The 25,142-nt window shown below is 41.1% G+C and overlaps 2 protein-coding genes across 2 annotated transcripts in view; one reads left to right on the top strand and one right to left on the bottom strand.

Moving 5' to 3' along the window:
- The first annotated feature begins 1,396 nt into the window (after positions 1–1,396).
- Positions 1,397–14,961, top strand: Sgo1 (shugoshin 1). The gene is made up of 7 exons (XM_051153060.1): positions 1,397–1,538; positions 1,995–2,191; positions 8,260–8,336; positions 10,435–10,478; positions 11,821–12,618; positions 14,418–14,607; positions 14,784–14,961. The coding sequence occupies exons 1-7, from the start codon at positions 1,397–1,399 to the stop codon at positions 14,890–14,892; spliced, it is 1,557 nt and encodes a 518-aa protein (XP_051009017.1). The 3' UTR covers positions 14,893–14,961.
- A 7,094-nt stretch (positions 14,962–22,055) lies between these two features.
- The window catches only part of Kat2b (lysine acetyltransferase 2B), a 105,605-nt gene continuing 102,518 nt past the window's right edge, over positions 22,056–25,142 (bottom strand). The window contains 1 exon segment of the mRNA XM_051153059.1: positions 22,056–24,120. Within this exon segment, the coding sequence (XP_051009016.1) occupies positions 23,927–24,120 (194 nt within the window). The 3' untranslated portion in view covers positions 22,056–23,926.

The following is a 25,142-nucleotide window of genomic DNA, read 5'->3' as shown; positions in this document are numbered from 1 at the left end:
GCACTCCGCAGTCGGCAGGGATTTTGCTTTGGCACACATCCTGTTGTACGGCTTTAGCTTGCTCAATCAGGGTAGCAAACACTCTTTCGATAGGGCTTTGCTTTTTAAGTATCTAATAGAGGCCGAGGATGTAGCTTTCTTGACAGATTTTTGCCTAGCGCGCCCAAGACCTTGGTTTAGTCCCCCTGCGCGCGCGTGTGCGCGCTCCCACACAAGCTGTAATCAATTTGTATGTCACTCAGACATCTCCAGTGCAAACTCAAAAACTTGATGGTAATAGGTTCGCTGCCTTACACAACCCATTCGTTCTTTTAAAAAGTAGTTACATTTGTTCTGTTGGACTGCCCCCTCCAATCTGTCGTACATACATTGGTAGGAAGAAATTACTCAGAGGAGATCTTACAGTACCTGTTTAAGGCCCCAGATATGCACGGAGGAAAGTAAGTCCTGAAGAAAATACTCAAAAGATAAGAGTCAAGAAAATACTTAACTAAGAGAAGATGTAAGAAGATAGTCCTTTGTGGTGAAAATTATATGCACACGTTGTGCGTGGCAACAGTTTACAATTTTAAGATCTGGAAATTGTAATCGAGGATACAAGCTTAATGAAAAGTAGCCTAGCATGCTGAAGCTAGTCTAGTTCGCATTAAGCACACTACTGTTTGAATAAGAGCACGTGTTTTCCTTGCCCCAAAATTACCAGAGAAAAGCTGCCAAACAGAAACCCGGATATACATCTAAATTGTTTCTGAACTAACCCTGTAATCCTAAGCACTAAAGGTTGGCCGTAAACATTGTAAGAAAAGTAAGCCAGTGTGTAGCTCACACATTTGTGGACCCCGCTACTCACGAGGCTGAGGCAGGAGGGACATCAGAGCTCTTAAGTTCAAAACTAGACTGGGTAAAACCCTACCCCAAATAATACTAATAAGTAGTTCCCATAGTGCCTAGAATGTTGTACACTTCCAGTGAGTATTCACTGTAAAATGAATAGTTGCTACTTTCTGGAATCATATAATACTCTCCTAAGGAAGATAAGATTATGGCAGAAACATGAGTGACATTTTATAGAATTTTTTTTTCCTTATGATGGCTTGATTCTAACATCTGTTTTTGTTGATTTGTTTTTTAGATGAGTTTTACTATGTAGCCCAAACTTAAATGTGTGATCCACCTGACTTAGCCTTCTTAGTAGCTTGGATTATTCCACAGCACCTGACTATTAATAATATTTTAAAGCTGAGAACATCTGAATCCCTGCCTCTTTTGGAGTAAGTTTACAATTTGGCCTTAATCCCTTCTTTTTTTTTTTTTTTTTAACAAACTTGTGTTTTCATTCTTAATTTTATATTTGAAAATATCTGAGAGATTTTTTTTTTTTAATTCATAGGCAAAGATGGTTAAGGAAAGGTGTCAGAAAAAGTCCTTTCAAGATAGTCTTGAAGACATTAAGAAGCGAATGAAGGAAAAAAGGAATAAAAACTTGGCAGAGATTGACAGGCGCAAGTCCTTTATTGTTGCACCGTGCCAAGTACCCAGTAAGAGATTTTTGTGTTGTCTTCTTTTAGCATTGTTGTTTTGTGAGTGTGTGTGTGTTGGCAGGGGGGTGGGAGGGAGTTGTGGATGGGGATGTGGGTAGGTGGAGGGGGGGAAGGTGTTGCAAGGGGAGAAGTTCTGGAGCCCTGCTTGTTCCTCTCTGCCCTGTTCCCCTGCACAGGGCCTCAGTGGACTTGGAACTAGCCTGGCAGCCAGTCAAGCCCCAGCAATCCTCCTGCCTCCACACACCTTCAACACCTTACCTTCCTTCCCACCCCCAACACTCACTGATGGAGTTAACCGTATGCAAGACGGCTGCCTCTTTATATGAGCTCTGGGTATTTGAACTCTGCACCTCATTGATTTATTAGCAAGCAGTCTTATCCACTGAGAGATGTTTCTAGCCCCTGTTTCACTTTCTATGTTTAGATTTAATAACTGAAGTTTTTATCTTATAGCTAACGCTTCTACACTGCTGAAAAATTACCAAGATAACAACAGGTTGTTAGTTTTGGCTTTGGAAAATGAAAAATCCAAAGTGAGAGAAGCCCAGGATATCATCCTAAACCTGAGGAGAGAGTGTTACTACCTTACATGTCAGCTGTATACACTGAAAGAGAGGCTAACTTCCCGACAGCATGGAGAAACTGTTCAGGTATGCTCTTTACAAGAGTTTTCAATGTAGTTCTACTGCGTGCAGTACAGCTTTCTAAACTTACCATTTTAGATATGGAACGGATTCTAAGTGCTCTTTGGAGAATGACGTTTAAAAACATTTTATTAGCCAGGAGTGGTGGTGCACTCCTGAAATCCCAGCACCCTGGGAGGCAGAGGCAGGTGGATCTCTGAGTTTGAGGCCAGCCTGGTCTACAAAGCAAGTTCAGGACAGCCAAAAAATAAATAAATTTATACATATATATATATATATATATATATATATATATATATTACATTTAGTGTGTGTGCTCTGTGTAGAGTTCCAAGGACAACTTTCAAGTGTTATGTAGAAATATGTAACATACATAGTGTACCCTCACATATAGTATGCATATAGACAGTGTAGAAGATACTTGTCTTTCTAAAAGGTGTCATGCTCACATGTGACCTTGCGATTCCAGAACTCATCATGCTAAGTCAGAAAGACCCAAGTTATAGGCCAGCCTGAGTCGCAGGGTGATGACTTGTCTCACAAAGAGATTTTTAAAGCCTAGATATGATTTCTTGGCTTTCCTCTAAGATTTAATTACTCTTAAAAGATTGTTTTCCTTTGACGTTTGGTCTTTTTTTCCCCCCTTATTCAGTCGTTCACTAGAGGGTCAACCTAATGACAGCTGAATCTCCCCGATGCTTTCCACAGATTTTAAAGAATTCGTGTGTGCGCATCTGGGTATCTGTCTGTGAGTGTGGGCGCACATAGAGACCAGAGGCACTGGAGCCTTCCGGAGCTGGAGTTGCAGGCAGTTTTGAGCCACTCGAAGTGGGTGCTGGGAACTAGACTCAGGTTCTTCGAAAGAGCTGTACACACTCTTAACGGCTGAGCCATATCTGCAGCCCCTACTTTCCAGAGTTTTTGCTGAAATCACAAGAACTAATATTTTAATGACTACTCAATGGCATAAACCTGAAAACAGTAGGGAAAAAATCCTATTATTGTAGGCCCTTTACTGCCATCTCTGTTCAGTAAAGTATGTTGTTAGTAGTTCCTGGTGTGTTGTTAGCATCTCAGATAAGGTGGTTTGCGTTCCTTTTCTGTCATATGTATGTGCATCCCTTGTTCTGAACCATTCTATACTTGTGCTTCAGTGTTCAAGGTTGATTTCTCAATACTAGACTGATTTTTGTTGGTTTGTTTGCTTGCTTGCTTGCTTGCTTGCTTGCTTGCTTACTTGTGACAGGGGCTCACTATGTAGACTACACTGGCCCAAAACTCAAAAAGTATCTACCTGCCTCAGCCATCTAAGTGCTGGGGTTAAAGGGCCACCATGACCAGCATAAGATGTTTTCATATAAGAAGGTTTTCTTGAGCTGGGTCTGTAGCTCAGGGTAGAACACTTGTGTAGAATGCATAACGTCCTGAGTTCATTCATCCCCTATGCTGTAAAAGTAACTGTGAAGATTGGAGCCAGAGACATCACTGGGGAAAGGTATTTGCTACCCACTGATGCAAACCTGATGAACTGAGTCCAGTCACTGGAACTCAACATGGTAGAAAGAGAGAACTGATACCCACCCACCCCCATCCCAAAAAAAGTTGTCCTCTGACATCCACACACGTTTCAGTGTGCCTTCCCACCAAATACATAAATCTTTTAAGATGTAGAAATAAAGAGGGGAAGTTTTTAAAACATGCTTCTTGCCTGTCTTTAGTTAACTTGCTCACTAACACTTTCTAGTAGTTCCCTGCGTTTTATTTGATTTTAATCTTGTATGTAGGGGTATACACATGTGCAGGTACCCACAGAGTTCCCAGGCTTCACATCCCTTCATCCCCCACCCCCTACCCCCGAACTGGAATTGCAGGCAGTTATGAGCCTGGCAACGTGATTACTGGAGACCGAGTAATGAGTGTTCTGCGTCTAGTTGCTGTGCGCTCTCTCTAGCCCTATGACTAATAATTTTAATTCTATTACTACTATACAACTGAATACTCTTTTCTCCTTCAACTTGAATAATTTTACTACTTTCAAAGTCAGCTATTTGATATCAAGTTAAAAACATTTTTCATAAGAATTCACTTCTGATAGACAGTTTTTGCATATTTGTTATGAAATAAATATATGGTGAGCTAGGATCCCTCCCCAGACAAGCCAGATATTCCACCAAGGTCTAAACCTCCAACTGGAAGGGATCTATTGCCCTCTTCTGGCCACATGTGCATACATTCAACAGTTACATATATATGTGGAATAAATAAAAAATATTAAAATAAAAATAAAACCAGGAGCCTTGAGAGATGGCTCAGTGGTTGGCAGCACTGGCTGCTCCTCTAGAGGACCTAAGTTCAATTCCCAGCACCCACATGGCAGCTCACAACTGCCTGTAACTCTAGTTCCAGGGGATATGGATATGCATGCCGGCAAAATACCCATACATAAAATAAAATAAAATCTTTAAAAAAAAAAAAACAGTATGTATTCATTACGTTTAAAAGTCAGTTAAATTTGATTAGGAACCCTTCTTAGTATTCTATCTGGGACTCTCACCTTTCTAACAAAAATATGCAAGTCTGTCTCTATGCCTATATTTTTCCTAATTTCTCCTGTTCTGGTTAAAAGCCAAGTCTCACCCCTCCCCCTACCTCTAGCCGCAGAACATTAGACTTTTTTCATCTCACTCTTCATGAGAATTTGGGTCCTCAGTATTTGTTTCCCTCCTTGTGTCTCTATATTAGATTAGTACAGTCAGAAGTGTAGTGTCTGCAAACCACTCCTGGTTCGGCTTCCATTCCTTATTTCTTTGTTTCCCCTTTACAAAAAAACTTTAAAAAGAAAAATAGAGAATTTTTTTTAAAAATGGGCCAAGCATGGTATTCACACTGTTAATCACTACATTACAGAGAGAGAAGCACTCAGATCTCTGTAAGTTCCAAGGCCAGCCTGGTCTATATAGAAAGTTTAGTTTTAAGCCATCCAGGTCAGGACAGTAAAATGTAGGAGAGATAAGCATGTTTTGTGTTGATCCCAAATATGGGGTGAGACTACTGAGAGAACAGGATGTTTATCCCCTTATAAGTTGAACGACTTCATGGGGGAGCTTGGATGTTGATAGCTGAAAACATCCTAGTAGAGGCTCCGAGAGGAGAGGCTTGAGAGAGAGGACTTGGGATTGTTTCAGCTGTTCGTCCCTGCACTTCGAGAGACGCTCTAGAGAGAACTGCTCCAGGGAAGGCTTCAAGGCTCTGGGCTTCTGGCTGAGGCTCTGGGCCTCAGCTGCTATTCCAGGTTCCAGCAGCAACCTTGGTTGAATTGCGGGTTTGCTGAGGTCCTGCTGACTACACCAGGAGAATCATTCCTCAGAACTGATCTCCTTAAGGTTTCATTATTGTGTTCTTTAATCTCCTTTTCCTATTGTTTGGGTTAGTCTGGCTGTGAGTGAGATACGCTCTGACAGTGAGTTTATGATAAAGTATAATTGTTAAGAAGATTGAGCCAACAGTAAAACCCTGTTCTCATTTAAACCAGGTGCATAACTGCTACTGTGTGTCAGATTACTACAGCTTCCATTCTGCCAAGTTTGGCTCACCCTTGTTTCTTAGCCCTGCAGTGATATGCACAAGTCTCTTTCCTTGAAAACAGTAATCTCTTCATTCCCTTGTCATCATACTTGCCCTGCACTTTCTTCCTACTTTTCTTGCTGCTCCATGCTAGTCTCTTGTGTTAGCAGCTTCTTTATTTGTAAATGCTGGTTGTCCTAGTCACATGTCAAATCCTCCCACACTTAAATAATTGTCTTCTGGTGGCTTTGAAATTCATATATTAAAGCCTAAACACAGATGCAGACGTATGCACTCAGAACTACTACTTGATTTTAGAAAGTATCTCAAACAGACTTTATACAAAGCATAACTCCTAAGGCTAGGCATGGTGGCGTACGCCTTTCATCCCAGCACTCAGGCAGGAGGCAGAGGCACGTGGATCGCTGTGAGTTCAAGTCCAGCCTGGTCTACAAAGCGAGTCCAGGACAGCCAACGGTATACAGAAACCTTATCTCAAAAAACCAAAAAAAACAACAACAAAAACGGAAAAAAGCATAATTCCTTGCTTCCAATTCTCAAGCATACTGTGCACTTCTTCCTTTCTTCTTGCATGTGTAATTATTAATTTGTTTATTTATTTATTATTGTTGCTCTTGTATTTGAGGCATGGTCTTTCTATATAGCCGGGGCTAGCCCAGAACTCAGTCTGATGCCCAGCTAGCCTCACACTGATTTATTTTCCTCCTGCCTCAGGAGCAGAGTGCTGAGATTAATGCATTGCTGTGCCTAGATCACCCTCCCTAATTGCTGCTCATCTCAGTAGAGTCGCAAACCTACTCCCTTGGTGTCATCACTCTTGTCCACATTCAATCCTTGCACATGGTTGGAATGTTTCTTCCCAAGTATTCTCATGCTAAATGTTGAGAATGATTGAATCTTTGACAAAAGCTCCATGGCAGGTTGCCTAACTCTGAAGATGACTAGATCCTTGGGTTGTGCATGTTTCATTAATGGAGCCATCCACAGGCTTTACCAGCTCTGCCCCAGCTCCAGTCCTACCTAGGTTCATATCTTCATTTACTCTGATGACCTCCTGACTCCTTCCATTCTGGGTCCCTTTTGTACTAATCTTTTTAAAACTGTTCATTTTACTGCCTTGCTTAATATTTAAGTGAGTTTCCATCACACTTAGACTAGCCTTCCTGTCACAGACATAGCTCTCAAGGCTCTTTGCTAGCTTGCTAGTGTATACACACTTCCTGCTGGTCTGGGTTTCTGTGTTTCAGCCACACTGGCCTGTTTTCCTGTTTCACAACTTTTGTATTTGCTGTTTCCACTTTTTCTTCCTCCTGCTCCTCAATAACTGATTAGTTTTTATATTTCAGGTCAGAGTCACTGTGTAATATAGTTCTCCATTTTAATTGTTCTCAGTTCACTCTGGTATTGCCTTCGTAGCACTTTTCACTGTGTGAAAATCACACATGCATCTCTCTTTTCATTGGGAGGGCACTTTGCTACAGTGCACATCTGAAGGTCAGAAGACAACTTTCAGGTGTTGATTCTTCCCCTCCACTATGGGTCCCACAGATCCAGCTCAGATCATGGCGTTTGCATGGCAGGTCACCTATCTTCCTGGACCCTGTTTAACATTTCTTTTTATACACTAGAATAGAAGTTTTAAGGATGTGATTCTAGTGATTGTACACTAGAATGTAAGCTTTAAGAGGCAGAGTGTGATATATGCTAAAATATAAGCTTTAAGACTCAGTGTGTGCAACCAAGGACAATATGTGCAATGAGCATCAAACCCCTACCCAGATCTAGCCAATGGACAGGACATTCTCCACAGTTGAGTGGAGAGTGGGGTCTGACTTTCACACGGACTCTGGTGCCCCATATTTGACCACCTCCCCTTGATGGGGAGGCCCAGTGGCACTCAGAGGAAGGATAGCAGGCTACCAAGAAGAGACTTGATACCCTATGAGCATATACAGGGGGAGGAGGTACCCCTCAGTCACAGTCATAGGGAAGGTGAGTAGGGTGAAGGAGGGAGGGAGGAATGGGAGGATACACAGATGGGATAACAATTGAGATGTAATATGAATGAATTAATAAAAAAATTATAATGCAAAAAAATGGGAGCAAGCATAAAAAATAAAATAAATAAATAAATCTCAAGTTTAAACTTAAAAAAAAAAAAGAAAGACTCATCTTTTGTCTGAATTCGAGGCCAGCCTGGCCTACCAAATGAGTTCCAGAACAGCCAGGGATATACATTTTCAAACCCTGTCTCAGGGGAGAAAAAAGAGGCAGCATGATGTTTCAGCTGTTACAGTCCTATCCCCAAAACTACATGGCAGTGCTGTCATGTATTGTCTGTGAGCAAATATATATTATTATTATTGCAGGCATATTAGCTTATTAGACAATATGTCATAATACAGAATGCGTATACATACTTCATAGCAGTACATAATTATAATGGTGGGGTTTGTTTTATTGTTTGTTTTTGTTTTAATATTTAACAGGACCAGAAAGGATGCCCCTCAGAAGTGGTCTCCAGTAACAACAGCACACCCAGGGACTTTCCTGTGAAGACATTACAGTTAGTGCCAAGTTCATTATTGTTTCTATTAATACTGATCCATTTGTAAAAGGAAATTGACATAATTTGTATTTTTAGTATGAGGTTTTTTTTCTACTGGGAGTATACTTAAAAGAATTTGATATTAAAATACTATTGAAGATAGAAAATTAGTGCTTTCTTTTTCTCCTATATAATGACTGAAAGTCAGAAACTCACCAAGGCTTTTAAACTGTTTTCTTTCAGTATGTCATATTTTCATTCTAGGAAATACTCATTTTTAAAAATGATAATTTTTCTAGTCCTAAAGCTGTCTAGTTTAAGGGGCATGGGGGTGGGATAAAGTGAAATACCACATCCTAACACCCTCATTGATTCGTTCTGCTTTTGAAGATTCAGATGCTGTTACTTTCTCTTTGATTATATGCTTTATATTCTTTCATGAACTATTGAGGTTTAATTATATACACCAAAATACACAACTCTTTTTATCAAAAATTTTTCCATGCCATGTATTTTGATTGCTTACTCCTCCCCCAACTCCTAGATCCTCCCCGCCCAACCAACTTTATGTTCATTCTCTTTGAGAGTTGTTTTGTTTTTTTTTTTAAAGAAACACAAAAATGAAAATCAGAATAAACAGGGAAAAGACCAATCAGACCCCAAAAAAAAGCCCAAACAAAGTCTACTGTGTATATTTTGTGTTTATTACTAGTCCTGGACATGGGACCTGCCCTGGAATACAGTTAATATATTTAGTGAAATTTCATCAAAAAAAATTAATTTTCTCTTTGCCAGCATGAAATATCCAGCTCTTATTTCACGCCATTCAGTGAGTTTGACTAACATACATAGCTGTAGATCCAAAACTTTAGTTTAAATACAGAACATCACACCAGGTTTACAGGCATTTAGGAGGTTGATACCAAAGGACTGTCACTGAGAGGTAGCCTGGGCTACATGGCTACACCTTGGTTCAGAAAACTAGAAAAGCTACAGAGCACGGCTCACTCTCCCTAGGTTTCAGCCTTGGTGGTTCTGTCACTGAGTTGGGGCTACCCGTGTGCTGTGCATGTTGCAGTATACTTGGCCAGGAGCCACTCCTTCGCCAGCTGTGAGAGCAAACAGCACAGCCAGATCTGGGCAGGTCGCCCCAAGGGTTAGCTTCCATAAACTGTGCTCTGTAGTTCTCTCAAATCTGTACTTTTCCTACAGGAGGAGGCTACTATTTCAACTTTAGTAGTGTTTAAACTGTTGAGTTGTTTTGTTTCTCTTTTTTTAAGATTTATTTATTATGTATACAATGTTGTATCTGCATGTACATCTGCAGGCCAGAAGAGGGCACTGGGTCTCATTATAGATGGTCATGAGCTACCATGTGGTTGCTGGGAATTGAACTCAGGACCTCTGGAAGAGCAGGCAGTGCTCTTAACCTCTGAGCTACCTCTCTAGCCCCTAAACTGTATAGTTTTGAGATCTGACAAATGAACTTAGATGAAATAAGATAAGCAGAATTTTTTATTAGATCTCAAATTAATTAGTAGCTCCCTGTACTTTATTACCAAACCCGTATTTTGATTTTATAATATAAAAGTGAAAAGTTTTAACAAAGAATAAAATTACACATTGTCAGCAACATGTTTCAAGTAGAAGAAAACTTGGTTCATGAAGAAGGAAAAAAAAAGAGCAAGTTTTAAAGAAAACAAAGGGGGCTAACAGTTTGCGATGAATTTAGAGTTGACAGCGTTAAAAAAATACATCACCACCTTCCAGCTCCACTAGTGATGTCAGGTCCTGAAAAGACGAGTGGCCAAACTTTGTTCTTAATAACTTTGGCACAGTTTGAGTTGACTGAGGTTGGACTATGTCATATTTTCAGGAGGAACTGTCTACCTTGATTTTGTTTCTTCCAGTGGGAGTTGATACCAGTATTTAAAAAACAGGCCTCATGTAAGCCACATGGGTGGGTTTGGGTTTTCTGTGATAGAAACAAGGTGTGAGGATTGGACTGGAATTGTGAAAGGGTACAATAAGCTAAAAGCTTGATGTTGAATTTGGGTTTTTTGTTTGTTTGTTTTGACATAATTGCTAAGATTTCTGTTTTTCATTGTTATTTAAGACCAGCTGCTCTTGAAGAAACTGACTGGCCATTCCAAACTGAAGGTACGTCGGGTAGAAGATCTGCAAGCACTCATCAGTGTGGACAAGTAACCTAATGAAGTCTTTCCATTTTCTTCCTTCTTTTTACTTAATTCTGGTTGTCTGTTGTTCTGCTCAAAGTAACTATTTTATATAGACTGATAGAGGATTAAAATTACCTAAGGCGTGAGTGGTGGCTGACACTGGGAATCCCAGCACTCAGGAGTTACTGGTACCATGATAAAACACTGTGCCCAAAAGCAACTAGGGGCAAAGGTTTATTTCACTCACGCTTCCACATAACAGTTCAGTTATGACTAGCTTGTGTCAAGTTGACATAAAGCTAGCGAGTACAGTGAGACAGTGGGGTTAAGAGTTCAAGGCCATCTGACTATGTAGTTGAGACCCTATCATGAAAAAACAACAGCAGCACATCTATTCATTGTACCGAGTCCATAAGGAGACATTTCGGTTGTGTCTGTAGCTGCAATCAACTGCCAGACACTGTAGCTTTTTACATAAATTGACTTAGTTAACCCTGTTGTAGTCTAGGAATATAATCCATTTTCTGTAGCCTCAGAGAAATAAAGCATCTCACCAAAACTAATGGAAGGTTCACAGTTAGGACCATACCACTTTGTACTAAACTTCACAAAATGGATGAAATTTGAGTAAGCAAACCAGATGTAACCCCGCTATTCCTGTAAATACAGGTTATATTTATCTGAAAGGCCTAATTAGCAATTATTCAAATCTGTCACTTCGAAAAAATAATTTACTTTGGTGTATTTTCCCACTTTAGAGTTTGGAGTTCTCCCCTGTGCTCACCAATTAAACAGAAAGGCTGATCCTTCTTTTTAAAACCTTTGAACCAGAAGCACATAAAACCCCTTTTAATATATCCATAATGAATATATATTTGCTTATGTTGGGAGTGTTGTTTTCTTCTTTTGAGACAGGATCTCACTATGTAGACCTGTCCCTGAATTCAAAGAGATCCTCAGCCTTCTGAGTGCTGAAACTAAAAGCTGGCACCAGACTTCAGCTCTTACTTTGAGACTGTCTCATTCTGTGTCTCAGGCAGTCCTAGAACTGTGTGGCACAGGCTGCACCTCACTTGATCCTCCTGCATCTGCCTCCCAAGTAAGCGCTATTTAGGCGTGGGCTTTTCATTCCAACAGTATTTTTAAGCATTGGTTGTTCAATGACGAGTAAATAGATGACGATGTTGAACTGTCTAGGTTTTTATTTACTTATAGTATCAAGAAAGTGTTGAATATCTGGGCAGCTTTGAATTCTAATATTCTTGGAATGCAAATTTCTGAAGCATAACAGTGTCTTTCTCATTGTTTTTTTCAATGTTCAGAGCCAAATCCTACTGTTTCTCCAGACACATTGGGGAGCGATTGTGATTCTGGTAACGTCGAGTCTACTGATAACGCCTTACCTAGGACTGTGTCTTTCCATCGCCACCTACAGGAAAATGTTAGTAATTTAAGTCACTCCACTGCTTTGGGGCATGAAGCCAGTCAATGGGTGGGGCAGCCTTTGGAAGTGAGGAGTGGATGTAAAGACCTAACCCTGCATAAACTTGGAAATGTAGGACAAAATGTTTGTCTGTGGAACAAAGGCCAAACTAACTTATCCCTTAGACCGACTTACCCGAGAAAAATTGCTAAAGTAAAAGAAGTCATTTTACCATCTAATCCTCAAGAAATGAAAAGCAAGCATAAACATGCGCAAAAAAGAAGAGCAGAGCGAAAAAGAGCCAAGCAGAGATGCAAATCAAAGTCCTCATTGAGGTGTAAGGACAACAAAAGGAAAGATAAGCAGGCTGTAGTCCCTCCAGCACCAGATGGCTCTATGGGTCCCAGCGACACTTACAATTTTAATCTGGAAGAGTGTGTTCACCTTACCCCTTTCCGACAAAAAATGAGCAATGGCTCCAGTGGAGAAACTAACAGCAACAACTCGGAAGTGAGTTCTGAGGAAGTCAGTGACTCTGAGGACGATTCTGATGAGCTCTACCTGCCTCCCTGCAAGGACTTGCAAGACTATACCAGAGAGTTGGACAGAGCAGTTACCAGGCCTCGGTCTAAAAGAGGACTTAAATTCACAGATGAAAAAGAGATGGAGGATGTCTCGCCAACTAGAACTCCTGTTGGTAAGCAGGGTGCTTATTTGCCTTTGTTTTGAGTGTTGGTGCTAAATCATTGCCCCTGGTGCTGATGTACTCTTAGATACTGTACCTACCATCTGTTACTCTGGGGGAGGCTAGAGACGTCCCATCTGTCTCCCAGTAGGGGAAGTTACAGCCTGATTAAATGGAAACATGGCTGTATTGTTTTGACCTACTTCAAGCAATGTGAATCTTACAGGAGCATTACTTCTCACAGACTGATTCCTAGCAGTACAGGAAACTTCTGAGCTGGGGGAGGAGAGAATGAGGTTGTTGTGGTTGGATTGAATTAAGCAGGAACCATGACTTGTTTTTCTGGTTGATGGTAAGCTCATGAGAGCAAATAAATTTTTTGATTTGTTGTTTGCTCTGACTGCTGCAAACTTTGGCTCAGAAACTCTTGCTTTTATTTTATCAAAATGTTTCTCTGCTAGTCACCTGCCTGTACCTCCTCACAAAGGCTCTCCTTTGGGAGTTTTGATTCCTGTGGCAGTAGCTCCATGCTGTCAGATACTATCATCTTGAAAATGTCACTTTGTAACAGTTCAGTCATCTGGCTTGATTTGCTTAACCAGGATAATAAAACCTGGAACAGTGAGTCAACTTTCCTATTTGAACAGCGGGCTGGCTGGACAGTGTAGCTTGCAAAAGTCTATTTTTAACTATGTATTCCATGTTCAGTGGTGTTAAACTGTTGATAATTATTGAAATTGAGTAACATTGACCTTCATTGAACTACTGTTACTACTTTTGTGTTCTTTTTGGAAATACTAAGTTTGAAAAGCTGAAACAGTTTGACCCCAGATTTCCACTAGCAATATTACCTGAAAATAGCCATAATCACAAGTTCTGTACTGTCTCTCTTAGAATTTGTGTATCTTTGCAAGTTCTGTGGGTGTTTAAACACTCGTGCTTTGGGAAGCATTATTCTAGAAAATAATGTTTCTTGGAGGCCGTGTACACAGCACTCGAATGACGTGTGTATTATGGGACAGGAGGACATGCCGAAACCCAGACACTGCAGCCCTGGCCACATAGCTTAAAATCCTCTCCGTTTCTGTAGTTTTCCAGGGTTTGCTTTTTCCTTCTGTCGGAGAAGATTTTTCTTGCAGTGTTCTCACTATGCATGGGTTCCCTGCCTCCCAGTATAGATGTAGCTCTGAATGGGGACCTGGATGTCTGTGATGTAAGAGGCATCTAGCTCTCAGGGACGGAAGGGACCTGATATTTGTGCTGGGAAAGATATCTTGATCTCAGGGATAGAGGACCTGGAACTTTATACTGGGAAAGACATCTGGATCTCAAGATGTTTATGGTGGGAGAGACATCTGAATTTCCTAACATTACTGCCAGTGGGAAGATATTTATCCTGGTCTTCAGGGACTGATTGAGAGTTCTTGTGTGTTTAATGGAATAAATTGAAGGACCTTTGTGGTTAGTGGACCCACAATAATGTTACAAACAGTGTTGACACTGAGGCCTTGATGAGTCTAAGTATTTAAAGTATGACTAAAATCCAATTTCCTGGCTTTGAACCAACTCACAACACCTAAGCTTTTTGAGGAAGAATGTTAAGTTTTAGTAAAATATTCTGTTGTCTCTAGCAATCTGCCATAGTTTCTGCATTATCTGGCTTGAAAAAAGAAAAAAACAATAGAAAGCTTTTAAAACACAAATCATGAAGTATCAGGTATTTTATGTGTTTAAAATATGTAATTGTCCATGGTTTTATTTCTGTGGTTTTTTATCCCTCGGTCCATATTTAATAAAAATTTATATCATAGATACCCCACCTGAAACTCAAGAGTCACCTCATTGTAGACTAAAGGATGTCACCAATATCCTGCTGTATCCTGTGGTGAAAATCAAGAGACTTTCTTTGTCTCCGAAAAGGAATGAAAACAGCCCAGCAGTGCCTCTGCCTAAACGCAGGTGCACCACCATCACAAGCTATAAAGAGCCAAAACTCACTTCGTAAGTATTGTAGTTTGGACTCATCTGTAATAACTCTCGTGGCAGGACTGAAGACAGAGCTTTACTTAGGAATGGATCATATTTGAGCACTAGTACTGGTATATTTGTAATCGTATCTAAGATCGTTTTCTTTCTTTCTTTCTTATTGTTTTTTCTTTTTTCTTTTTTACTTACAGGAAGCTAAGAAGAGGGGACCCTTTCACAGACCTGTGTTTCTTGAATTCTCCTATTTTCAAGCAGAAAAAGAATATGAGACGTCCTAAAAGAAGTACAGAGCAAACATAGTAACTGCTTTTGTTGGATGCTGAGGAAGGTGATCCTTCTTTTTTGCCTACTAGGGCCTAGGAGACAGTTCGCGATGGGCAGAACCTTGCCTTATCAGCACCTGGGTTGGGACCTGTACTTTGAAATTGTGTGGATTGGTACCAGCATGTAGCTTCTCTGACATCTTTATTTTTTTCTTAAGCAGGAGAATTACAGAGTGGAAGATTTATAAAGATGGGATGGAGATCTTGCGTAAATCCTGAACATCAAAGTAAGACATTCCATACGTTGGTGAGGATTCCTTCTACTATTATTAATTGCTCATGTACAGTGTGTATGTAATCATGATTAAGAGAATTAATGGTTTGTGTTCTGGGACAAGGTAACTGTTGTAAACTATGAGTGAGTACACTGCCATTCCTCAGCAGAATCGTAGTGTGTCATGGACCGTGGGCTAGCCCTTCGTGTTACCATTCTGCAGTGTAAAAGTAACTGTGAGTAGTAAGGGCCTCAGGTTTTGATCTGTGAACAAAATATAAATAGTCTGGTTCTGAAATTTCTTTAAATTAAATCACCGTAAGTGGTCCATTTTTAAAGAAAAATGAAGTCTGTAATGGCGGCCGTTGTGTTTTCCTTCTGCTCTTAACTGACTGGCCTTTACCACTCCCTTCTTAACTGTATCCTCTTATGTTATCCCTGCCAACTTTCCCCTTCCCTTCACATTAGATTTGTCCTATCCAGTTTTCTCAGCTGCAGCCTCCAGCCTGAAGATCAAGACATTTCAATTTGCGGATCAGCAATAGAACATGTGGCCAAGGCCCAGGCACAAATCCCACTGTAAACAGGAGATTTCTACACTTACCAGAAAGGCCTTCTAGTATCTATATGCCTTCCTACATTTACCATCGTGCTTCCCTGTCACTCATGTGCATCCCACTCTCTCATCACAATCTTATTTTTCCAGCTACTCTTTACAGTGCTGAGGATAGATCCCAGGACTCTGTGTGTGGTAGGAGCACAGCCACAGCAGTCCTCAGATGCTCCATTTATCTTTTAAAATGTCAAGGTACCTCAAAAGTAACCATTCTTGCTCAGAATAAACACAATTAAAGGTCCAGTTTCAGTCTCAGTGGGCCTCATGTGACTATGAGTACCATAGCACAACCTACCTAGAGATAGACTGTATCCTGGTCCACATTTAGCAAGCTGGCCTGTGGGCCATGTTTTGGACAAGCTAAATTTAATTTTTCTGTTGTTAAAAAGAGTTGAAAACAAATATTGGGATTAAACTTTTTAATGCTTGGCCTATAGAACCCCAGATACTAATATTCTGGTCCTTTTTCAAAAGTTTTCCATAGCCTGGTGTGGTGGTACGTACCTGTAATCTCAGCACAGTAGAGCCTGAGGCCGGAGAATCCTGTTTAGGCTAGCTGTTCTCCGTGATCTCAACAGGCCAAAAAATATTTTTCTACTTCCTGCTAAAGACATTTGAATGTCTACCTCATAGGTCATTGTGTCTAGTATCACCTTGATCCTTACTCCATGCCGGTCGCTATTATCTTAAAACTGGTGTTCTACCTTTAGTCTTCATGTTTCTTCTGTATCCTTGCTATAGTGTTTATTCATGGGCTATTAAGGGTTTTGTGTGAACATTATTATAAAATATGAACTGTATTATATATATTGTACATACCATTTATAATCGACTCAAGAGTTTGAGACTTCCCGTGTTGGTAGATCTACGTTATTTTTGTTGTATAATGTCATATAAGTAAACAAGACTTAATGCCTCTTTTGAGAAAGAGTTGTTGCCACTTTCTTGTTATTTTAAAAATAACTGCTGCGGTTAATATTCTGTAGTCCTCCAGGGCCTGTTGTAAAGGCCGGGCTCCTCAGCAGGGTATATTACGGTGCGCAGCTAGGTCCTCCAGCACATTAGCTTACACACCGCAGCCTCACATTAATGTCTTACCTCTGAATTCCATGATGTCCTATTCTTTCTCTATAACAGTCAAAGTTGGCATCTAACTGTCCTAACTTATTCCAACGTAAAAGATGCTAAGAGGAGTAACTGTACAAAGAGGTACATGGAACAGACAAATGGAAGGAACTAAACTGTATTCCAGCTTTACATTTCTAGAAGAGGTGGAGAGCTGTGGGTTACGGAAGATTCAGTAGGTGTGTTGCAGCCACACGAAAGCACTCTGGCTCTTGGCATCAAATCCTGTTCACTAATTGATCAGTAAGGACTATCTGCCGGAGACACAGAGTGTAGAGCATGTGAGACTCTGGCTTCAACACCAACACCATGCCACAAAAGTAAAACTAACATGGAGATGAAGATACAGATAATTTACAGATAAATACATAAAATGAATAACAAACTGAGACCTAAAGAGGAATGGGAGACAGCGAGCACTGGGATTCGACTCAAGCCAGTGAGATGGCTTGGTAACAGCACTCGCCACCAAGACTGATTACAGGACATACGGTGGAAGGGAGAACCACCTCAAAGCTGTCCTCTGGCACACACAAAATGTTTAGAAAAACAAAACAAAAAGCCAGGCTTGGTGACTGTGGTTCATGTCTTAACTACAATATTCAAAAGCATGAGCCAGGAGGAACTAAGTTTTAGACTGGCTTACACTATACATCTCTGTCTCAAATATAGATAAACTGCTACCCATGGATGGTCCAGACCAAAGAATACAAATTTCATGGTCTCATAAAATCAAAGAACAGACAGGACTCACCTGTGGACTAAGAAGGGCCATGAGAGAATTCTCACCTGTCTCCTTTAGAGTCATTGATACTGGGTTGGACCTAGCTGTCAAATGTTATCAAAGCACTGTCCGTGAGATGGCAGTGGCTCTCAACCTTCTGTATGCTGTGAGCCTTCAATACAGTTCCTTATGTTGTCATTATTGGTTCTATTTCATAACTGTAATTTTGCTACTGTTAGGAACTGTAATATAAATATCTGTGTTTTCCATGGTCTTTGGGGGTTGCAACTCGCAGGTTGAGAGTCAGCTTCCATTTAAAGCCTCAAGAGGAACAGCAGGAGTGAGAATGTGAGGCCCACCATGAGAGAGATGTGTGACAGGGGGACATATAAAATGACAACTGTCAAGTCACAACACACTCTGCTTCTTAACTCTGTCCCAGAAAGAGCTGCTGCAAGGAGTGTTGGCCTGGTTCAGCCTGCAAGATCTGGCTGAGTGGAGTGGGTTCATGTGTTACCACATAATTCACCCTGAAGAGCCATGAGTATTAGGATTACTTACCGAGGATAGGTTAAGGGGCAAGAATGTAACTGCTGTCAAAGCTGCTGCACTGGGAAAGTCTGCATTCAGCATGGATCTTGGCCTTTCCACTAGCCTTCCGAGCCTCTGAAAGCTAGCACCCTACAGAGACACTCCCCCACCGAGGTACAGTTAGGGGAAAGTGGGCCACAAATGGCTGGGAGGAGGGCCTGAGTACTCGGGCAAGGACCCAATGGCTCCTGTTGCATCCTCATCTATGATACTCAGGCAAGGACCTGTTGCATCCTCATCTATGAAGGAATGTCAGCAGTCAACAAGCCCATGGTATAGACTCTTGGAGGCATGCAACAGCCAATCTGATAAAGATGGCAGCTGTTTTAATCAGTCAAAATGAAGTTCCATGAGTACATTAAAGGTGACTTCCTTTGTAGTGTGTTGTTCTTATCACCTATAAGCGTCTTTTTGTTTGCACTCTTGACTCCTTCCTGCAGACATAGCCTGGAAACCTTCACCCGCCTTTTGTCCTAGGTTCTTGTCTGAGCTGTAATAAAACATCCTGACTAGAAGCCGCTTAGGAGAGCAAGGGCTTATTCAGCTTACGAGTCCAGGTGACAGTCCATTGCCGAGAGGAAGTCAAGGGAGAAATTCAAGCAGCTGGTCACATCACATCCATAGTTGAGAGCAAAGAAAAATGAGTGTACCTATGCTGGCTGCTTGCCTGCTCCTCTGCCCTCTCTTATGCTGAGGGAGAGAGAGAGAGAGAGAGAGAGAGAGAGAGAGAGAGAGAGAGAGAGAGAGAGAGAGAGAGAGAGAGAGAGAGAGAGAGAGAGAGAGCTCTCTGCCTGCTCTTCCAAAGGATCCAGGTTCAACTCTCAGTACCAAGATGGAGGTGACTCCACTTCCAGGGGATTGGGTGCCTGCCTTGTGTCCATGCACTTGGTTCACAGACATAGATGCAAGCCAGACACATATAACATCTCATTAAAAACTTCATAAAACCACAGTTCAAATTCACCTTTACCTCTTTAACCAACACAAACACAGTACGCGCTACCAGGAACCCTAAGACCCAAGGAGCAGCAGTGATTCTGTACACTCCCGCCGCCGTGCGCCCAGATGCACCCTCTGCACACGTAAGCTAAACATACATGCGGTGCTTTCCTCTTAAAGCTGCTGTGGTAGCACACACATCTCTAATCCCAGCACTTGAGAGGCTGAGGCATAAAGACTGAGTTTTAGGACAAGTGAGTTGATTTTCAAGCAATCTAAATGTTCCAACAGATAAAAGACAATGTCAAACAAATTCCCATACCTTAAATAAGAACTTTTATACCCTGGTGGGGAGGCATACACCTTTAATCCCAGCACATGGAAGGCAGAGGCAGACAGAACTCTTGAGTTTAAGGCCAGCCTGGTCTACAGAACAAGTTCCAGGACAGCCAAGGCTACACACAGAAACCCTGTCTCAAAAAATAAGAAGCTGGGCATGGTGGCACATGCCTTTAATCCCAGCACTTGGGAGGCAGAGGCAGGTGGGTCCCTATGAGTTCAAGACCAGCCTGGTCTACAGAGTAAGTTCCAGGACAGCCAGAGCTATACAGAGAAAACCCTTTCTTGGGGGGGAGCTTTATTAATTATTAATAATAATAAAATAAAAAGAATTTGCAATGCTTTTTGGTATTCCAGAGTCTACACATTTTTTTTAAGATTTATTTATTACATATTACATATATAGTGTTCAGCCTGCATGTATACCTGCACATCAGAACAAGACACCAGATCTCATTATAGATGGTTATAAGGCACCATGTTGCTGGGAATTGAACTCAGGACCTCTGGAAGAGCAGTCAGTGCTCTTAACCTCTGAACCATCTCTCTAGCTCCCCAATTATCTTTTTTAAATGTATTATAATTTATTCATATTACATCCTGATTGTTATCCTCTCTCCCATTCCCCTTTCCCTCCCTATTCTTCCCTATTCCCCACCCCTAGACCTCTGACAGAAGGGGACCTCTTCCCTGACCAACTATCTGACCACAGCCTATCAGGTCTCGTCCAGATAGCCTGCTTCCCCTTCCTCTGTGTACTGGTAGGCCTCCCCACCAATGGGAAGTGATCAAATTGGGGCACCAGACTTCATGTCCACAACCATGGAGAATGAGCTGGAAATCTTGAAATTTGCAGGCAAATGGGTGAAACTAAAAATCATCATCCTGAGGGAGGGGTAACCCAACCCAGAATGACACACATGGTATATACTCACTTAGAAGTGGATATTAGTCCAACATGGAGGTCCACCCAGCAGGGGAATCGGGACAGATGCTAGGACTTGCTGCTGGACTCCTGGTGAGACTGGTATGGAAAAATGGGCGGAAGGATCCAGAGGTTCAGGAGCCGCACAAGGAGACCATCAAGGATGGCAGATCTGGACCCAGGGGGCTCTGCACAAACTGTCGCACCAACCAAGGACAATGCATTGCAGTAAACCTAGACCCTCCTGTTGAGGCCTAAATGCATTCTTTATCTCTCAGATGTTTTTTTGGTTTGTTTGTCTAGAGGAAGCTGGTTAATGTATAGAGCTCAGAACAATACGGAAAGGCCAAGGCCTGCAACCAGGTTTAGAATCTCCTAAGTTAAAGGGAGCGCTGCTGTAAAGACCATCAGCTTCTAAACAGTTCCAGATTGCCAGCCTGTTCACCCAACCTCAGTCTAAGCTTTTATCTGCTTCTTAGAGTCTGTAACTGGAAACAGGAAAAACCCAGTCATTTCATCACTTGGGTCTAATGTGGCCACTTTAGATTTTGGCCCTTTGGTTGGTTGGTTGGTTGGTTGGTTGGTTTGAGGCCTTCCAGGGGACAGGGAGGGGGAGGTTGTTTTGTTCCAGACCAGGTTTCTCTGTGTAGCCTTGGCTGTCCTGGACTGACTTTGTAGACCAGGCTGGCCTTGTATTCACGGAGATCCGCCTGCCTGCCTCTGCCTCCCTAAGTGCTGGGATTAAAGGCGTGTGCTGGCTCATGTTAGGTTTTTGTTGTTGTTGTTTTGACTATTTTTGGTTTTGCTTTGTTTTAAGACAAGGTCTCTCTCTGGAATCCTGGGCGTCCTGGAACTCTATGTGTGCCCTCACACTTAAAGAGATCTGTCTGCCTCTGGCTCCCAAGCACTGAAATTTGATACTGCAGGAAGTGTACAGGCCAAAGCCCTGCTTCTGGCTCAGGAAAACACTGAACACCAAAGCTACTACTGGGTCCTCTCACCCAAACAGTGTATAATTCCTAGAGAGAGTTGTGAGGATGGTAGATGTTTTTAAATCACATGCAACTGCCCTCTCCTCATTTCTCTGACATAAAAAAATACATATATATCATTTTCACTTTACAATTCCTAACATACCACTCCTAGGTGAATGAAATTTTTTTCAATGGTAGTGGGCTAGTAAGTGACAAAAGTCAAAGAATCGTCTTCCTCTTGACAACCCAGAAGACTGGATTTTGTTTATTTATTTATTTATTTATTTATTTATTTATTTATTTATTTATTTATTTATTGAGTGTGTGTGTGTGTGTGTGTGTGTGTGTGTGTGTGTGTGTGTGTGTGCTTGCACATGAGCATAGGTGCCTATGGGGAACAGGATGGCATCAGATCTGGAGCTAGAGTTCAGGCAGTTGGTTATGAGGCATCAGATGTGAGTGCTGCCAATCAACCTGTTGTCCTCTGGAAGTGCTCTTAATCCCAAACTGTTTCTCCAGCCCTACATACGGCATTGGTTTGGTTTGGTTTATAAAACTCCTACAACTGCAGCAATTCTTGACATGTTCACAAATGCTTAAGAGCTAAGAACTAAGGGCACAATCAATCATACCAGCTGGCATACTGTCCTATCAGCTTCAAACTGCTAGAGAAATAAAACATAACACCAGATAGAAATTTTCAAAATATAATTTAAAACTATTTTGTACCAGTACAATATATTAATTTTACAAATGTAAAGTTCTTGTTGGCTGTTAAAGCATTTGCAAAAACCACACATTCTACTTCTGCTTCATTGCACAACATCTATAAGAAAATATTAATTTTTAAATTAGAAAACATAAAAATGCTTTCAATATAGAAGAGACCATCTGATTTTTAGAGACAATACTCTATTAAGAATGTCTACCCAGGAAATAACAAACTTTCACAGGATACCAAGCTGGACAGACGCTTCAGCGAAATTGGTACAAAGCTGTTTTAAAACCAGTCTGAGATACTTAATGCAACCTGTATTAATCATTCTTCATTAAAGGTCTAGACACCGCTCAGAGTGTTCCTTATACTTCAAAAAGTTGAGGGATCATCAGGTCAGTGTGATCTTCAGTGAACACTCTGAACACAAAGAATGCCTTCCGTGTCAGAAGCAGCATTCAGTAGCTATGCCAGGAACTCTGCCTTCCAGCACACTACCTCTGCAAGCTGTTTATAATGACTATTAGTGACCCAGTATAATTTATGCTGATAGAAAACATACATTAAATACATTTTTTTAAAACCTCAGCCTTTACAAAAAAAATCAGTTTATAAATTTGCATCATAAAAATTAGTGTCAAGACCATTAAGGTGGCCTTCGTTTAATATGGTTGTAGATTAGTTGGTTTTTCCCAGAGTTGGGATGGCAGGTGTCCCACTTTTCTATGTAGTGTAATTAGGAAATAAATCCAAGCACTAAACTGGAGTCCCAAGACAAATTGGTAAATAAGATTGTACAGTAGATGTTAGTGGGATATAACCCTGGACCAATGAAACAATGTAGGTGTTAAAATACTGGCCTAAACTTTGGTGAGAATTCAGTTCACCCCAGACGCACATAAATGTGGAAGTGCAAACGGGAAATGTTTACATAGATATTGCTGATAAGGTTAAGTGTACCAGAAAACACAAAGAATCCTTCCATACTGGAGCAAGGCCTCTGGGTTCATTTTTAAGTCACATGTCTTAACATTGACTCAGCCTCAAATGTTTTCAAGTTGACACCTTTGTGGCCTGGAAGAAGACCTTTTAGAACTTGGGCCCTGCACAAGCAAATTCAAATATGAGATGGAAACACATCTGCCAAGAATTGTTAAATAGTGGTTGTGCACTCTCAAGTCTGGGATAGGGAGACAGAATGAGCAAAGCCCCAGGCGCTTATAAAAAAGTCCCTTCCTTAGGAGTCAAAGCAGCTGCTGCTGTGGAAGCTGCATTTTTTTTTTTTAAGAACTGCTCAAAGCACCTCATCTAAATGAGTGTTTTTAAAAATATATATTTATAAAAAGTCTACATTGAGACCTCAACATTACATAGTTCACCTTGACAGGCGTATCATGTACACTTTCTTAAAGTCCTTCAGAATAAAATAAACTCTCATGTTCCATTAGAAAAAAAAAATGGAGACATTCATGGTCAAAATTTTCCCTAGATTCCCCAAATCTTGGTACTGTGTGCAATTTCCTCGCATCCAGGGTCTGAGGAAGCCTCTGATCATCTACCATGCAAGAGTCAGCCACTGGGCGTGCCAGAGAAAATCTACATGATAGTAGCAAATAGATTAAAATCTATTCCACAAAATAAAAAAAAAAAAAATTCTATGATTTCCATTTAAATACATCTCTGAAAAGCTAAAAGGAGGTTTTGTTTGTTTTTCAAAAGTGCTAATTATTACAAGTCTCTTCAATACATGATGTACAATTCTTTAAAAAAAAAAAAAAAAAAAGACAAAAACCAAAACCTAAATCACCTGCTTTAGGCACACTGCTGAGGAGTGTCTAAGGAAAAGAAATCACTTGTCAATCAACCCTGCTTCCTTAATTTTACTGAAGAAGAACTTCTCCAGGATGCTGGCACATTTGTAGTACTCGCTCTCGGGAGGGTTGTACTCCTTACAGTTGGTGAACACTCGCTGCAAGTCCGCCATGAATAATTTCTTAGACACATAGTACCTGTTCCTGAGGCGTTCGCTCATGGTTTTCAGATCTGCAAGGAAACGACAACATTAGCGACTACTGACTACTCCTGTTCAACAGCTGACAAGGCTGAGTTGGGAAGAAGCCTACACTGCTGCTTTGCCTACATTTTTATCTGAAGCTGTGCTTAAGAAAAACTCTAGGGATTAAGCAAAACAATTCTTAAGTCTTTATTCTTCTGAGAAGCATTTGTATATAGCACTGCAGTGACACTAACATTAACAGGGCCATTAGTAGTCATCCATTCCCATCTCTTATCCCAGGAGGCTAAGAGACAGTGAAGGACCTATGGGTGCTGACTGGGGCAGGCAGAACACTGGCACAGAGTCTTTGACCACTAAAATTATCAGGCTGAGCTCAGCTTACTAAAATCAGTTGTTCTGGCGTGATACAAATAAAGAAACTAATATCGTATCTGCAAATACATCAATGACCTGCACATAAAATACTAAAAGCAAAGCAAATGAATTTTGTTCCAGGCTCAATCAATGAAGTCAAAATGACCCAACTTTACCAAATAATCTACTTATTGTTATTTTAATTTTATAGATCTCTTGTTTCAATGTATGTCTGTGTGCCACGTGCATACCTGGTGCTCTCTGAAGTCCGAAGAGGGCATGGAACCCCCTAGAACTATAATTAAAGAGGGTTGTAAGCAGCCATGTGGGTGCTGGGAATCAAACCCAGATCCTCTGGAAGAGCATCCAGGGCTCTAAATGCTGAGCCATTTCTCCGGCTTAAATAACCTATTTCCCCTCACTGAAGTTCATATTGCATATTGTTTTTACAGGGGGCCTGAATTTCATTCCCAGTACCTCTGTGGGGCAGTTCTTAATGAGGAAAGAGAAGGAAGGAAGGAATCTGGGCCGCCGGGTGAGCCTGTATGTGGACAGTCTCACCTACCACCTCAGATATGTTGCCAATATAGTGTTTATCTATGGTGCTTTAGAGAACACTCAGGGAATAATCAAAAGTTAAGTGACAAAAGGAATGGAACAGGAGTTAATCCAGCATCCAGGAAGCGAGAGCAGA

The sequence above is a fragment of the Acomys russatus genome, chromosome 11 (assembly GCF_903995435.1).
Source record: "Acomys russatus chromosome 11, mAcoRus1.1, whole genome shotgun sequence".
In the NCBI taxonomy this organism is placed as follows: Eukaryota; Metazoa; Chordata; class Mammalia; order Rodentia; family Muridae; genus Acomys; species Acomys russatus.
Note: the sequence above shows the minus strand (reverse complement) of the source record. Positions and strands in the feature narration are given on the sequence as shown.

Bases quoted from the DNA above. Each gene is read 5' to 3' on its own strand.
- Sgo1 (XM_051153060.1), top strand. From the start codon at position 1,397: ATGGTTAAGGAAAGGTGTCAGAAAAAGTCCTTTCAAGATAGTCTTGAA. The intron at 8,337-10,434 runs GTTAGTGCCAAG...TTGTTATTTAAG, and splicing joins TTTCCTGTGAAGACATTACA to ACCAGCTGCTCTTGAAGAAA. The intron at 12,619-14,417 runs GTAAGCAGGGTG...TTTATATCATAG, and splicing joins GCCAACTAGAACTCCTGTTG to ATACCCCACCTGAAACTCAA.